Source organism: Perissodus microlepis, chromosome 12, assembly GCF_051167445.1.
Source record: "Perissodus microlepis isolate ML-2025 ecotype Zambia chromosome 12, ASM5116744v1, whole genome shotgun sequence".
Classification (NCBI taxonomy): Eukaryota; Metazoa; Chordata; class Actinopteri; order Cichliformes; family Cichlidae; genus Perissodus; species Perissodus microlepis.
In genome coordinates, this window is record NC_140472.1 from 36,612,641 (window position 1) to 36,629,751 (window position 17,111).

General features: G+C 47.3%; 1 protein-coding gene and 1 pseudogene across 6 annotated transcripts in view; both read right to left on the reverse strand.

Moving 5' to 3' along the window:
- Positions 1–3,002: 3,002 nt before the first annotated feature.
- grin1b (glutamate receptor, ionotropic, N-methyl D-aspartate 1b) overlaps positions 3,003–17,111 on the reverse strand; it is a 71,685-nt gene continuing 57,576 nt past the window's right edge. For 3 of the 6 annotated variants that reach the window (XM_084946666.1, XM_084946661.1, XM_084946662.1), the window contains 2 exons: positions 14,784–14,891; positions 6,948–10,716 (listed from right to left, as the gene is read on the reverse strand). In XM_084946666.1, the coding sequence (XP_084802792.1) occupies positions 10,651–10,716; positions 14,784–14,891 (174 nt within the window). In that variant the 3' untranslated portion in view covers positions 6,948–10,650. Of the gene's footprint in view, positions 3,456–6,947; positions 10,717–14,783; positions 14,892–17,111 lie in introns of those variants that run through there. The other 3 variants (XM_084946663.1, XM_084946665.1, XM_084946664.1) reach the window with 2 other exon arrangements.
- LOC146376950 (uncharacterized) lies at positions 10,723–14,777 on the reverse strand (annotated as a pseudogene).

The following is a 17,111-nucleotide window of genomic DNA, read 5'->3' on the forward strand; positions in this document are numbered from 1 at the left end:
GACATAATCACACTTAAAATGCGTACTTCAAGCGTGCAGACCCTGAATTGGGACACAGCCAGAGTGTGTGTGAGTGTGTGAGCCTGGTCTTTACCTGAGCAGGTGTGCGTGTTTCACCTGCGGGACGTGATCAGTCCTGAAAACCAGCACGGAGTACGGTGTACATTCTAGGACATCGTCAGGTCTCAAGAAAAAAGTTGTCAGGTATCAGACAAAAATTTGTCAGGTTAAAAATTGTACTCAGCTGCATGAAGAGCACGTTTGAGTTTCTCTAACACAATTAAATAAAACCCGATGAAGGTCAAAGGTCACCGTTTTCACAGTTTTTTGCAGATAGTGTGTTATTTACCATAAAGTGATGCAGAGTTATTCACACCAGAGTAACCAGAGAGGATCACATATTTTTAAATATATAACTTTCTACAGGACTGAATATGACATCTTTATGTAAAAGTCCGGAGCCTCTGGGGAGTATCCGAGTATTTATAACATTACTCAAACCAAAGGTCTCCATCACAGTGTTCATGAAATGCTGGGTTTATCCATCTCCTGGGGCGGGCCTACGGAGGAGTGCTGAAGATTTCCCTGTGAGGGAGCTGCTGGTGAAGATCATGAGTCCTGCTTGATCAATGCGATGAGCTTCAGTGTTCCTGGTGTTTCTTAAATGAAGCCTCTTTCAGTGGGTCAACAGAACTTCTGGCACAGGACAGCTGTGATGAAAGAAAGGGAAGAAGTTTCTCCAAACCTCTGGACCCAGAAACCCAGCTTGGTCCTGATGGTCTCCCTCACTAGTTTCTCTCCAGGGTGAATGTAGCTGTTGATATAATATGGACTCTATTATTAAATGAAAAGAACACATTAGACTACATTACTGAAACGTTCTGCTGATGTTTTTAAAGTCTCCATGTTACCAGGATGTAGAGATTTAAACAGTTTTAGATCCATGACACTCACAGTCTTAAATGTTAAAATCTCAAAGGACAGCATTATATTTTTGATATTAACAGTAACTCTGGGCCTCTGTGGGGTGTGTAGCCGATCTCATCGCTGTCTAAAAATGGATTAAAAAAAACATAAGTGCTGAATCCTTCAATAACACAGACTATTAGAGTAGCAGCTGTCTGTGTGAAGCACTTGCTGCAGGGTTGCGCCATGAATGTATTCAGCTGCCAACAAAAAGCAGGACTCAGTGCGGGCAACTGCCATGAGTCTGACGATGTTGGGGTGAGACAGTCTCCTAATAAAACAGAAACATCTCCGAATAAAAAACAAAAAAATCACATTTCATCACTGTCGCTAGCTAGAATGAATTAGCCAGACAAAAATAGTACTGATTTGGTTTCGTACAAAACTAGCTTTCCTTCTCTGATATGTAACTTTCACAACATAACCGCAACTTAATATAACACAACTGTGGCAAAAATATGAACAAAAGGTCGTGTCCAAATTCATGGGCTGCATCCTCCTGAGGACCCGGCCTTCGCGGTCTACGTGGGCCGGGTCCTCAGAAGGTCGGGTAGGCCGAAAGTAAACGGCTGTGAAATGGGACGGTCCAGCCTTCTGATTAGCGTCACCGCTGTCTCGGTGGAGTTTAATAAACTCGGCCGTCTGCTCCTTGCTGTCTAAAATATAACAGGACACTGGAGGAAACTCTCGACCGTCTCACACTTCTGTTTAATCAGTTTTCTGTTTGACGTTTAGTCAGCTGTGTAAAAACCAAGGAGGAACCCACCCGGGGGATTAATAAAGTTTTATCTAATCTAATCTAATACCTTTAATCTCAGCCAAACCGATTTACTCACGAACAAACAAAACACTGAAAAAAGCCCAACAATAACATTTTTAGGTTGTCTAAGTGACTTATATATTACGTTTAACACGAGCAGCGAAAGTCCGCGGTGATCTGAACATGATGTGCCGGGAGTTGTGCCATTCTCGGCGGCTTCAGTAACCCTCGAGCTCCCGGCGAGCTATCGAGCTGGTGGGTAACAGACGCCTCCGAAAACGTCGAAGCGCTTTTGCAAATATGCGATATCTTGATAAACCGAGCAGATATTTGATGTTTACACAGCTACTTTATCGCCTGAAAATATGTTAAAAGTTTATTTTGTGACCCAGAAAGATTAGTAAGAGTAATTTTAAAACTTAGTAGCGGCCGCCATTGTTGGAAACTGGAGTTTGGCTGGGCCGAGCTATGAATTCTGGGATATGGTGGGCCACGAAGGACACACCCAACCCATCCTTCAAATTCGGGGAAAAGGAGGACGCATTTGTCGGCTGCATTCGGAGGAGTCTACGAATTTGGACAGCCTTCGGCGCGTCGCTGTGACGTAATCGGTCTACAAATGCGGCCTCAGGAGGAAGCAGCCCATGAATTTGGACACGACCAAAGTTAAACTTACCTTGTGCCGTTACGAGCCTGAACCGCGGTAAAACTCCGGTGAGGTCAATGACCTTGCGCTCTCCCACTGTCACACGTTGATGACGTATTTGGAAATCAATTCGGGTGGGACATGACAACAGCGCCACCTGCAGGAAGATTTTCTCTCTAGTACCTTGTGTTCTGATACCTGACAACTTTTTTCTTGAGACCTGACGATGTCCTAAAATGTACACCGTAACGGAGGAGTTTTTACTTCTCTTCATTCAGCAGCTGCTAAAGCAAGTTTTTTAGCTCCTCCCTCATTCAGAGCAACGTTATTCTGATTGGCTGCCCATCCTGAACAGGCACTTTGAATCCCCCTTCTATGCAGTGCACAGTGATCTGACGACCTCATCATTACTAACGTGTTTAACATGAACGCCCGCCACAGAAACAGGAAGTACGCGCTGGCTTCAGATGCACATCAGTAAAAACACCGCTCATGAATGGGAGACGTATTTGGATCGCCCCCCGGTGGCTGCTATACCATTCATCATGTTCCATCGTGTAAAGGCCACGCCCCTTCATATGAACAGAAAAGGCGGTTTGCGAGATTCAGAGAAGGAACCTTTGACGTCAGCACGTTTAAGATTTTTTATTTTGATTGTTACATTTTTATTAAAACTGAAAACCGTCCTGAGCCGTCATCATCATCATCAACGACACAGTGCTGACTTGGCACAGCAGGACTGGACCAGATCGGTCAGAGGTCACGAGCCCATCTCCCCCATCTCCCCCCCTTCCTCCCCCGGGGGGGAGCAGAGGTGTGAGATGAACACACAGTGGTAGTTCCACAGCAACAGCAGCACCATCAGCAGCAGGCCGCAGAGCAGCAGGGCCACCAGCAGGGGGAGACGGTGCGATGCTGACGGAGGGCAGGAGTCGCCGCAGCTGACGGGGAGAGGGAGAGGAAGAGGGGAGGAGCAGCGATGGAGCCACAAACAGAGACGTTTGAGTCCCGATGGGTCAGACTGAGATGAGCTGAGAGGTGACGGCATGGTCCTGGAGAGGTCAGAGGTCAGGTGGAGCTCAGCTGAGAATCAGAAACAGAAACATTGGTAAAAACCAGAAGCTCCGTAACGCTCCAACCTGAGGGTGGGGCCCACTAAAGGTCACACAGTAGATCTGAGGGGAGGGACAGGAAGCAGGTTACTCTGATCACATTTTAAAAAGTAAAAGCGTGCAGAGAGCATCAGACCCGGGCTCAGGTGTGCCCCTGACGCTCTGACCTCTCTGACTCGCTATCATGGCCGACAGTTTGACTCAAACACGAGCTCTTTAAATGTCAGCACACGTCTCAGCAGAGGGAGGCTCGGAGCTGCTGAGGTGTGACGAGCCCAGCGATACCTGCAGATGTTTCCAGATGTTTGTGAACGAAATTAAAGCGAACTGAGTGACAGTTCGCTTCTCACCGGCTGCTCGGAGAAACCAGCAGCCTCAGCAGGAAGTGCTGGACTGGGTCGCATCATGCACGGTCTCGCTCTGACCGTGTTCACGTGTGAGGTTTGGATCCGAGTTTACGTTCCCGTTGAAGAAGAGCCTGAAGTGACGGGAAAACAGGAAGGAGCCTTCAGGAACTCCACAAGAAGAACATCAAAATCCCTCAAAGAGGAAAATCTGGAAGCTCCACGGAGCAGCGAGGGGGAGGAGGAATTCAGCCTCCTCGTCTTCCTCACTCCTCCGCTTCATTACCGGCTCCAGAAATAACACAGGGTTACCACGGCAACAGCCAAAGGGCTTCAGGGTTACTGTGACGACCACCGAGAGGAGAAGCACGGGAAATACACAGACCCTCCACCCCACGCTGCGTCTGTTGCTTTTACTCCACATACATTAAAACAGAACGCTCTGAAGCCCCGTCTGAGGCCCAAGGCCTGGTCCCTAACCAGTCCCTGTCTGAGGCCCGGTCTGGTCTGAGTTTTCATGCACGGAGCTGCTGGTTTTTCCTGCACATACGAGGCTTCCAGCTGACTGAGCAGGCAGAGAAAGGCTCTGTAAACAGCTGAGGGTGAGCGTTCAGCTCAGAAACACTCACCTGTCTGCTCCTTTCCTTCTGCGTCTGCGGCGAAGACCAAACACCTGCAGCCTCTTCCTCTGTGTAACTGTGTAACATGGCCGGCTCAGCCAATCACAGCAGCCGGTCGGAGGTGGTCAGCTGAGTTTAAGTGCACTGACCGGCGGCATCACGCCGTGACCTTCAGACTGAGAGTCAACAATAACACCGTGCACACTGAAAACAGCTGCAGAGCCTCGAGCTGCAGCCACACACAGAAACTGCCCCAGGAAATACCCTCCAATGCCCCCCCCCCACGATGAAGAACACAGCTGCTGCCTTTCACTGCCCTCAAATCCCCTGTACGCTTCTTCCTTACGACACAAACGTTGACCTGCAAGACTACAGTACCCACAATCCTCTGTGGCTCCAGCCTGTTGGTGCTTTGAGCTTTACTCTGTCCTGCACTTCCAGTGAAAGCTGTGCAGTGATGCAGAGCGGCATCATCGTCTCTGAGCAGGCTCAATAACCACTCACCTGTACGCCCCCCAGCCCCACCCCGCTGACCCCCCCTAAATACTTTTGAAACTATACCAGTAAATAACAGATGACCCAAATACCAACAAACCCTCTCCTCAGCAGCCAATCACAAAACCAGCCCCAAATCAAACCACAAAGCCCCTCCTAACCAGTGTTGGTCAAGTTACTTGAAAAAAGTAATCAGTAACTAATTACTTATTACTTCCCCAAAAAAGTAATCCCGTTACTTTACTGATTACTTATTTTCAAAAGTAATTAATTACTTAGTTACTTAGTTACTTTTTAAAAACACGATGTACAACCTGAATAGGTGATAAAGTGATAGATCTTTCAGCCCAATTCTACTTTTTCTGCATAATCCATCACAAAATGTAATCAAATGGAAAAGTCTCTTTTTAAAACTTGTTTTATTAGTTTTAATCTTTTAACTTTATGCATCAAGCAAAAATTTAATTATATGCAACATTCTCTGACTGGAATTTGTTTAACATTTAAACCTATTTTCTGCACATTCCAGCACATAAAATGTTTTTTTTTGTGTGTTTACACTCAGTCTTTCAAATAGATGCAAGTAAAACACAGCAGAAAATAAATAAAATCAAAGACTCAGCGGTCCTGTTGCTCTATTTTCACCTGTAAAGCAGGAGTAGGTTAGGCGGAGGTTTACCCTGGTGCAGGTGAGCCGCAGCGGTCAGTGGAAGAATCCGCGAGTTTCTCTGTGAGTTTCCCATTACGTTGTAGCTACTCGGTGCTTGCTTGGAAGTTTAGGGGTTTTTTCGCTGTAAAAAGAAGTTTTCTTCCCACGCACAACGGACACTAATGTTTTTGTCACTTTTTATGGAATCAAACTCAAAGTAAGGTCAGTACTTCCACGCTTTAAACGCTGCACGCTCATACTCTCTCCCGCACTCGATATATGATCCATTGTTGATCTGCACACAGCTGTTGTCACGAATGTCGCACTCGCTTACGTCACTGTCATGAGACATTCTGGCAAAAAAATCAGGGTTTTAGTAACGCAGTAACGCAGCGTTCCTACGGGAAAGTAACGGTAATCTAATTACCGTTTTTGCAATAGTAATCCCTTACTTTACTCGTTACTTGAAAAAAGTAATCGGATTACAGTAACGCGTTACAAGTAATGCGTTACTGCCCATCTCTGCTCCTAACACTCCCAACTATAAATGTCACGCTCCCCACCAATCACTTCCAACCCCTGCAATACAACCAAACTTTGAGCTTTGATTGGAGGGTTTACCTGTCGTTGAGCGTGAACACTCAGACGTGTTTACACGAAGGTAAGACTCGGTGAGGACCGCACGCTGCGGCCAAAGCTGCTCCGCTGGCCTGAGATCAGCTGACGAGCTTTGGGAAAATCTCACTTCCCGGGTTGTTTTGGCTCGGCCCCCAGAGAGCACGTCCGCTCACGTCCTCGGGAAACACCAGAGCGGCTCCCCTGTGCCCACGCCATAACGCTGCCTCCGCCGTGTTAGACGGATGCTCTGCTTTCCGCTCTTTTCTCTCCATCGTTAAACTTCCACCCAGCTTCACCTGTCAAACGTGTTTTCACACGTGTGCACTTTCGTTAGATGTGATAACGTTCGACCTTCCTGGGCGCACCCGGAGTTTGCAGTTTGCTGTTTCCATCCGTGACGGCGTGTCCTGGCTGTCGACCTTCGGTGCTCCTGACTCGGCTCGATGTGGTGAATCATTCTGTCGTCGTCTTTCATGACTTTATGTGTTTGTTCATTTTAACAGTGAGCAGCTGGTTTGGACACTCCCAGTTTCTGCTCTCTGATTGGTTTATTCTGGTGGTTCAGCCTAATGACGGCCTGCCTCTTGTCTCCTGGTCTAACGAGGGATCAGACTAGGAAGCCGCTCACCCAACTGTCCGCTTACTTCTGGCCGTGTTTAAGAACTGGTCACAGTGGAGATACGTGGTTTTCACAGGACCGCCACGAATGATGTCACAGGCAGAAAAACTCGGACGCGTTTCAAATAAATATTAGTTTATTACTGAAAGTGTCGTCGGCAGAGACGACGGGCAGGTTAAGCTCAGTTACACAAACACGGATTCAAAAGTGTTCACGTGATGACACGGCGCCGCTAAAATCTGAAACAAATCACACACCAAGCTCTACAGCAACACCCCACTTCCTGTCTGACACAGGAAGTGGATTAGAGTAAAATGTCTGCAGTGGAATCGCTGAAACTCGACTCGAGTCGAGCGGCTACATGTGTCAAAAAACAACCAAACACTAACCGGGCTGGAGGTCAAAGGTCAACGGTGCACAGACAGAGGGAAACTTCTTCTTCTACAGTTTCAGTTTTTATGATACAGGAAGTAAAATGTGAACACAAAAATAAAACTTCTTCTAGCGAGCCGCAGTCAATCAGCTTACAGGTGAGACCTTCATCATCATCATCATCATCTGTACAGTGTGTTTACATCAGAAACAAAGTAAACAGCAAAAATAAATACAGACTGTGACATCACAGCACGTCACGTGTCATGTGACACAGTTTAGGGTGAGCTGCACCAACACAAAGTTTCTAAATTAATACTACCGATAAATACGTTTAAGAAGTCTTTTATTTTGAAATTGCCAAACCACTTCAAAGTAAAAGACAGTTTCTTAAAAACAGCTGAGGAAAACTTTCAGATATTTTGTTCTTGACTTTCTTTTTTTTTTTAACATGAACGTCTTCCTTTGTTTCCCGTGTTACCTGTTTCCTGTTCAGAGGGAGTTCTTCCTCCCCACAGTCAGTTTCAACAAATCAACATGAAGTGCCTCCATATTTCTGTGATGCCTGGATATTTAAACGGCGTCACATTGAAACCACTTTTGTTTTGCTTCTGGAGTTTACTCTTTAATCGTTTGTCCAAAGAGCTTCTAAACCTCCGAGTCGTGTTCCTCAGTTTAAACAAAATAAGAGCGTGAATGAGTCTGCGGATCAGCGTTAGACTCCCATTACCAGGCTGAATCTGCAGATGTGCTCCAGCTTTGAAGCGATTGGTGCAGCTCGCCTGGTGTGAAGCCGAGCGTCACCGAGAACGACGGCGTGAAGCCCAACTCGTCACAAACCTGATCAGACCTGCACAGGTCACGCTGGCACGAATACACGTCAGTGTGAGGAGAATCGGAAACGTGCAGCTCAACACTGAGAGAGGAACCTGACGCTCACATGACGACATCGACACTTTATCACATATCATTTTATTCAGCTTTCATTTCTGGACCAAAGCAGTACTCTTATTGTGAAGTGCACAGGAAGGATTGTAAACTGTGCCAAAGTAAAAGTCATCATTAATATCATGCCCTGCCTTATGAGGGCGTTTCTGAATGAAATGATTGAACTTTATTCTGTAAAAAGAACAAACACGTTTTTCACTGATGTGAGCGTTTGTGGATTTTCTAAATGTTTCTAAATCATATTCAAAACTGTAAAAACCTTCATATAAAAACAACATCTGCCCGTACAGATGTGATGTGTTTGAGACACCGACATACAGACGTGTGTCTGATAAATATACATAAATACAAAGGTATTAATGTGTGTTAGTGCGTGAACGCGTCACACAGCACAGCCATGTATCTGTCACTGATCTGTAAACTGAGCTTGTAAATAAATTAAAACTATTATAACTTCGCTGTTAGTTTTTCATGGACTTTCTGGTTGACGTCTTGGTGCTGACAGACGGGTTGACCTCGCTCGGCCTGCAGGTCGATTCTCAGAGGGCGTGTTCTCGGTGACGCGCTCGGCCGGCTGCTGTTCTTAACACCAAAAACGTGGAAACCTCCTAACTCCAGCTGGCTCTGTGTGGAGTTAGCAGCTTTCCACGGCACATCAGGTTGGAGCTAAAGGGCTGTGGAGGTAGGCGGAGACTGACATCATCAGTGGGGACACAGTGGAGGAGGGGCAGTGACTACATCTCTCAGTATGCACTGGGACTGTCAGGGGCGGTGGGAGGAGCTTTTGGGGCAGAAAGCATCCCTTTTACGTGCACGAGGACATCTCTGTATTATGGGGACATTTTTCCTTTATGAAGACAGTCAGGCACTGTGGGGACACTCTGCATTACGGAGACATGATGACATTAATGCCAATAATAGACTGAAATGTCCCCATGTCCACTCACAGCTGCACAGTGCAGAAGCGGGTTTAAGGTTCAAATAAAGTTTTACCAAATTTTCCTGAACACAGAGAAACAAACTTTCTGGATCGCTGAACCAAAGTGGCGGAGCTTCCTGCTAACAGGTCATGCGTCACTGTGAAAGGACATCACCCAAAAACCTCAGTGGGATGACCCCACACTCTGGTTCGGTGATCCGGGCGACATCTGTGACTCTGTGTAAAGGAACCACCTCCTGTCCCAGAGGCTCCTCCCACCGGCCAAACTGTAATCAGTACTCGGGGACACAGGTGATCCTGGAGGTCGATCCCAATTTAGGCTCATGGACTCAGATCAAGAAGAATGGCGTCGCCAGTTATGACCAGTTCCAAAACCAGTCATACTTTTGATAATTCAGTGCGATCAACAGAACAAACTGTACAACACCACAGACATCCACCCGAAGGAAACCAGTCCCAAACAGTTCTTTCAAAATAAAAGACCCTCTGGTGGGAGGAGGCAGACAGCTACAAGCAGAGGAAGGCAAGTGTGTGTTTGTACAGTGTGTGTGTGTGTGTGTGTGTGTTTGTACAGTGTGTGTGTGTGTGTGTGTGTGTGTTTGTACAGTGTGTGTGTTTGCTTTGTGTGGTGGGAGTTAGTGTGGCAGATGGTGTGTGTGTTTGTAAAAATGTGTGTGTGCTGCTTAATGTTTGTAAATGCTTCTATTGATATTTTTGTGGGGTCCTGTGATTTAGGCAAATTTTGTGGGGACATTTCTACAGTGTGGGGACATTTCTACAGTGGGGACATTTCTACAGTGGGGACATTTCTGCATTATGGGGACATTTCTGTATTATAAGGACATTTCTGCATTATGGGGACATTTCTGTATTATAAGGACATTTCTGCATTATGGGGACATTTCTGTATTATAAGGACATTTCTGCATTATGGGGACATTTCTACAGTGTGGGGACATTTCTGCATTATGGGGACATTTCTACAGTGTGGGGACATTTCTGCATTATGGGGACATTTCTACAGTGTGGGGACATTTCTACAGTGTGGGAACATTTCTACAGTGGGGACATTTCTACAGTGTGGGAACATTTCTACAGTGGGGACATTTCTGCATTATGGGGACATTTCTACAGTGTGGGGACATTTCTGCATTATGGGGACATTTCTACAGTGTGGGAACATTTCTACAGTGGGGACATTTCTACAGTGTGGGAACATTTCTACAGTGGGGACATTTCTACAGTGTGGGAACATTTCTACAGCGGGGACATTTCTGCATTATGGGGACATTTCTACAGTGTGGGGACATTTCTGCATTATGGGGACATGCTTTAAAGTGTTCAGTGTCAGCATTAAGGTTCCAGATCAGTTTTTCAGTCCCCATAAGGAATAAAGGTAAGCGTGTGTGTGTGTGTGTGTCACTATGGGATACCGTCCAAAAGCCCTGCTGTCATTACATCGTCCTTCCTGTCCATCTGTGTGTGTGTGTGTGTTTGTGTATCCAGAGGGTCAGTGTGTGTCTGTGTGGCTCAGCAGCAGCAGTGAAGCTCGCTCGCTCTCTCAGACCACGGTGCTGACGGAGGGATCTGATAGGTTGAGCTGGCCGGTGATGTCGGTCGGGTACGGCTACAGAGAGAGCAAACACACAGGTTATAAACAGCAGCATCACACACTGGCTGATCCTGAGCTGTACCCTCTCATGGGTCCTGCCTACATTCCTGTTTTCATCTGAAGGACTTATTAGCAGTGGAGGAAGCGTTCAGGTGTTTTACTCAGGTGTTACCTGCACACAAGCAGCTGTTAGCGTGAAGATGCTAACAGGTCTCCTGTGTTAAAAAGATGGATTTGCACATTTGCACCACAGCGAGCCTGTCAGACTTCACCGCAGACACACAGGATCGTTACGTTAAAAATTACCTCCTTTAAACAGATTAACATCCTGGCATCAGTGCAGGGCTGGACATTTGAATCCTACATCACTTTTCACTCGTCTACAAAGTTCACCGTGATATTTTGTGACGTGTTTTAAAGGACCGTCTCTTAAAGGTTTCAGGCTGCTGGACATGAATTAAACATCGTCTCCCATCGTGTGAGCCGGGCTGAAGCTCTGCCACGGGCAGCATCAAACTTTCATGTGTGAGCAGAAGCAGCAGCACAGGCCAGGCTGTCGGTTCGATTCCCAACAGTGTGCGTTGGTTTCTTTAGGAAACCTGATTGTGTGTCCGCCTGACAGCGTTGTTGACACAGGCCTGCAAAACACACGTGAGTTTCTCTAAGACAGAGAAACGATCAAAGCCATGCAGTGCTGTGTACAGCAGGCTGTCTGTCTGCTGTGTGAGCACAGTTGGACTCACGAACGAGTGCTGTTCTCAGTATGGACAAAACGATGATCACACTCCCACAGACGTTCACTGTGGACACTGTGGACCTCACCACTCTGTCTCACTTCATAAGACAATTTTTCTAACATTAGTTTCTGATGCTAAATTAAGTTTTAATGCACATATTTTTAAATTATGTATAATATATAAATTTATACTGTGAAATCAGTTTTCCTGCAGGGATTTTAATCCTAAAATTCATTTTTTATTCTAGCATAGATCGTTACTGACAACATTTGAGGGTCACTGATTTTATGCTACTGCTAGTTTATTTATTATGTTATTATTGATGTTTTTACATTTTCTTATATGATTTTAACCTAAATTTTTTCTGCTTAATGTAATCTTAACTGTTCTGACTCACAATAATAATTACCATCACATATAAAGAAAAATGTTGATATTTTTTAAATGTCACACTGTCTTATTCTTATTCTTCATGCTAACATCAGTGTTTTTATGCTAGCAGTAGGTAGCATAGAAACACTGTTTGTGTGATTCTAACAATTTTATTTTATTTATATCCACCAAATATGTAGATTGTTTGTGTAGGCCTGACACTGCGTCTTCTGTCACACTGCACACCATGCTAAGATTAGTTTTCCACTAACAGTTCTCTGGAAAGACTGGAGCTCTGTGGCTGGAGACCAGTTTAAAAATCACAATAAGTTTAACTGTTTGACACTAAAATATAAAGACATGATCAGTGGCACAAGACTTTTGCACAGTGCTGCATTATCGATAAGTTATAACATCAGCATGCTAATGCTAGCATGCTAAGAGCCCCGCACGCTCTTCATGCATTTGTAGCCACAACTTTAAACATGTAAACAAAATGCAGAATGTTACGTAGTTTTTAGCTGTTGTGCTGTTTACAATAAAAAACTAGAATTGATGAAGAAGATCAAAGCTGTTCTTAATGCACAGTTTTGATCATGCTAATGTTGTTGTTTTTCATGCTAACATGAATTGTTTTCATGCTAGCGTTTTTTATGGCAACATAAACATTTTCGTGTGAATGTCAGTGTTTTTTGACAAAATAAGCTTGTGGAGCTTTTTTCACCTTTTTATCTCCAAAGCACTGAGTAGGAAGTGGCTTCCAAAGTTTAACCAATCAGATGAAAGCTGGCTTTTAGAGACGAGGGACTTAAAGAGACAGTAAACTGGCTTGTTGTAGACAGGATTGTTTTCGAGTGTGAATCGTGAGCGGGTTAGCTCCTCTCATGTAAACATCAGAAACCACTGAGGGAGCCATCCAACGCAGACCACAATCAATGCTGTACTCTGAGTAAAAGTACTTAGTTACTTTCCACCACTGCTAATGTGACGACTGATGGAGTTTGCCCGCAGCGAGGCGGGGCAAAGCTGGGGGTCTGGTTTAGAGTGCGGGTGTGTTTTCAGCCTACAGTCGGTCGTGCTTGCAGAGGAGGACAGAGGCAGTGTGTGTGTAGTACAGCATGTAGTCTGGACACCATTCAAATCCACTGAGAGAGAAAAACACTCATATAGAAAATAAAGAGAGATGATCACAAGAGAAATGAGTCAGCTCTGCTCCAACACCCGCTTCAGCTGGCTGGGTGTGATCAGCAGCTGGTTCTTCTGCTGCTGATGAACATTAAAGCGTTTCAATGAGCTCTCCTCACTGAAACAGTTTAACGTGCAGCAGCTCCTTAAATCCCTGAGATGACACGCTTTGGCACTATTTTGACTCCCTTTACATCAAACCACTGCTTATCTGGAGGGAGGAGGGATGCAAAATGTGCCAGAACGCTGCAGATTTTAAGACACATCACAAAGTTTGGCACATTTCAGATCGTCCGACTGAGGAGGAGAGTTTCACCAACGCTGCAGGAAAACAGACCTCAGAAATCCTGCAGCCACAGTAACAGCACTGAGGTCATTTATAGATCGTTAATAGCCGAGTCCTGTGGGAACAAGAGACGGTCAGGAAGACCCGAGCAGCCGACCAGACGCTGAAACAGACAGGAGTTAGAGGAGACGGACGAGTCTCTGCTGGGCAACCTGTGAGGGCGAGAGGCCGGGAGACAAAGTGCGTGGGGACATTTGGAAATGAAGGGACAGAGAGATGACAGGACAGGAAGGAGAGGAAACAACCAATCAGAGAGAGACAAGACAAAGGACAGGACAATGGACAGGACAAAGGACAGGACAAAGGACATGACAAAGACATGACAAAGGACAGGACAAAGGACATGACAAAGGACAGGACAAAGGACATGACAAAGACATGACAAAGGACAGGACAAAGGACATGACAAAGGACAGGACAAAGGACAGGACGAACGACAGGACAAAAGACATGACAAAGGACAGGACGAATGACAGGACAAAGGACATGACAAAGGACAGGACAAAGGACATGACAAAGGACAGGACGAACGACAGGACAAAGAACATGACAAAGGACAGGACAAAGGACATGACACAGACATGACAAAGGACAGGACGAACGACAGGACAAAGGACATGACAAAGGACAGGACAAAGGACATGACACAGACATGACAAAGGACAGGACGAACGACAGGACAAAGGACATGACAAAGGACATGACAAAGGACAGGACGAACGACAGGACAAAGGACATGACAAAGACAGGACAAAGGACAGGACAAAGGACATGACAAAGGACATGACAAAGACAGGACAAAGGACATGACAAAGGACATGACAAAGGACAGGACAAAGGACATGACAAAGGACAGGACGAATGACAGGACAAAGGACATGACAAAGGACAGGACGAACGACAGGACAAAGGACAGGACAAAGGACATGACAAAGGACAGGACAAAGGACAGGACGAATGACAGGACAAAGGACATGACAAAGGACAGGACAAAAGACAGGACAAAGACGGGACAAAGACGGGAGAAGAAAGACCACACAATCTGACCCTCTTCACTTCTCCTTTGCAAGAGGACGATGTGAACCGTGTGAAAACCCAACAAGCGGACCCTGACCTGCCTGGGCGGACCGAACCGGACGTTTCTTTCTGTCTTTAGTCTGTCGCCTTTTGTCTGTCTCAGTGGGACAGATGAGCTGATGGAGGTGGGAAAGCAATGATGGCTGACCGACAGATGGGCGGCCATGATGAGTCAGCAAGGAGATGATGGAGCTGGAGATGAGACGAGAGGGCGAGAGACACACGTGACGAACCGAAGACAAACAGGAGGCGATTACAGACGAGCGAGAGCAGAGAAAAGAAAGACAAACAGATAAAAGATGGAGTGAAGCAGAAGACACGTGGAGGACAGGAGGGAGGAGGGTTGGTGGTCTTCATCTCCTTACCGTGGCGTCCCCGGAGGCCCTACGGCGTTTGAGGTCGGAGGTCGAGGTGATGGACCTAAAAGAGGTTTTCAGTTTGGGCTCGGGCTCTGCTCTACCACTTTTCCTATCCTAAAATAAATCATACGATAGGTGCACACACACGTTAACACGCAGCAGAGACACTCGACTAGCTGCATGAGGACACACCTGAGTGTGTGCTGTCAGGTAGAGAGTGTGTGTGTGTGTGTGTGTGTGTATGTGTGTGTGTGTGTGTGTGTGTGTGTGTCAGACACACTGATCAGCCACAACATTAGAACCACTAACAGTTCGCCTGAGTAATAATTTAGCAGGAAGTCGAGTCGATGGAAAGTTTGAAGCTAAAGTGGCGTGATGAGGAGAGCAGCTGCAGGCGGAGGCGGGACCATCGTTCCTTCAGTATTTATGTGTCTTGTTGCTGTTTCTTGTTTAGCGGCGTGTCGTCTAATCGAAGGTCAGCTGGTGGATTTAACAGGAAGCAGGTGAAGGTTGTTAAAGTGAACCTTTGTGTCTGAACCTTCATCATCATCATGACTGTGGCTCAACACAAGCACGGAGCGAGAGCGCCTCCTGCTGTTCAGGGTGTTGGTCTCATTACTGCCCGTGAGGTTTTCAGGAGCACGGCCATCGTCCTTCTGTTGAGCTCTGTTTGTTTTACTTCTGTGATTTTCCTCTCTGGACCCTGAAAGATGATTTCTGCATAACCAGTGAAGGTGATCTAAAGGATGAACTGTGGTCGAGTCAGGGACAGGCGTGGGTGCCTGAGGCCCACTGAGACCAGATCCCACAGAACAGCTCCTGCAGCACAAAGCATCGCAGCGCTCTGACTTCTTTCCAACATCGAACACTCGTACAATGAGCTGTGTGACGGGTCACTGCCTGCCTACATGTTTGAAATGTCATTTCCTGAGGAGGAGACGCTCGGCTGTAGCTGCTCTCTACCTTTGATAGGAACTCACTGGTTTGTCCCTACAGGTGTACTGGAGACTTCAGAAGCAGAAACGACCTGGTGGTCAGAAGAGTCAGAGCTGGACCGTGGAGCGCCAGAAGAAGAGTGTCCAGTCTGATGAAGAGTGTTTTTCCCATCGTCAGGACACACTGGAAACCAACGCTCCATCAGCAGTTTGAGGAACATGACAAGGAGATCTGATCCACAGAGGCTCATCTCACATCCACCCAGAGTCACCTCCACCTTTTATTTTGGCGTCAATTATTAGAACAACCAGCTCACTGTGATATACCCACGACAATTTCCATGTTCAAGTTTTGATTGGTCTGACTGTGTCTTCAGCTCTTTATCTCTCTCCCTGTGCGTGTTGGGTAGGTCTCCTGAGGTACGCCGGTCACCCGGGCCTCCCCGAGCCTCCCGAGCCCCCCCCCCCGTGCCTCCCCGAGCCCCTCCGTGCCTCCCCGAGCCTCCCCGAGCCCCCCCCGAGCCTCCCGAGCCCCCCCCCCCGTGCCTCCCCGAGCCCCTCCGTGCCTCCCCGAGCCTCCCCGAGCCCCCCCCGGGCCTCCCCGAGCCCCCCCCCCAAGCCTCCCCGAGCCCCCCCCCCAAGCCTCCCCGAGCCCCCCCGAGCCTCCCTGAGCCTCCCCGAGCCCCCCCCCGGGCCTCCCCGAGCCCCCCCCGGGCCTCCCCGAGCCCCCCCGAGCCTCCCTGAGCCCCCCCGGGCCTCCCTGAGCCAGGGACTGGCAGCTGCAAGTATGAGATGGGTTTTATGGTTAAACACCCCGCCCACCTCTGAGTATTTGTGTGCGTGTTATTGGTTAACTTAATTCACGCCTGCGTGCAGCGTCCTGGCTCAGAGGATGGAGGTGATTGGGTGCTTCTAATGCTGTGGCTGACGGCTGTATCCCTGTTATGTGGTGTGTCAGTGGAGCTGTTCTCGGTGCCGCAGTGAAGCTCTCATTCAGTTCACTTTGATTTCTACAAAAACTGCCTCAGAGCGCTGCACAGAACCCAGAGCCTGAACTCCCTACAGCTTCAGATGAAGTGATGTTTCAGTAAAACGGAGGAGCGCTGTCCTGTTTTACTGCCCACACAAACACACAGCAGCAGGGAGACACCAACGTGAGGCTCAAACACAGGAACACGACAGGAAATCAACCTCAAAGCAAAGGAAACATCGTGGGGGAGGGGAGGGGTACGGGGCAGGGGAGGGGGGTGAGGAAGGGGGAACAAAGATGGCGTATGAGGCCCGAATGAAGCCGCGAACACGTGGGATCATTATACCAACACTCTGCTGTTATAATGCCATCTCTCCTGGGGAGGGCGGGGAACAGAAAACAGAACGGGGAGGGGCGGCGGCACATGGC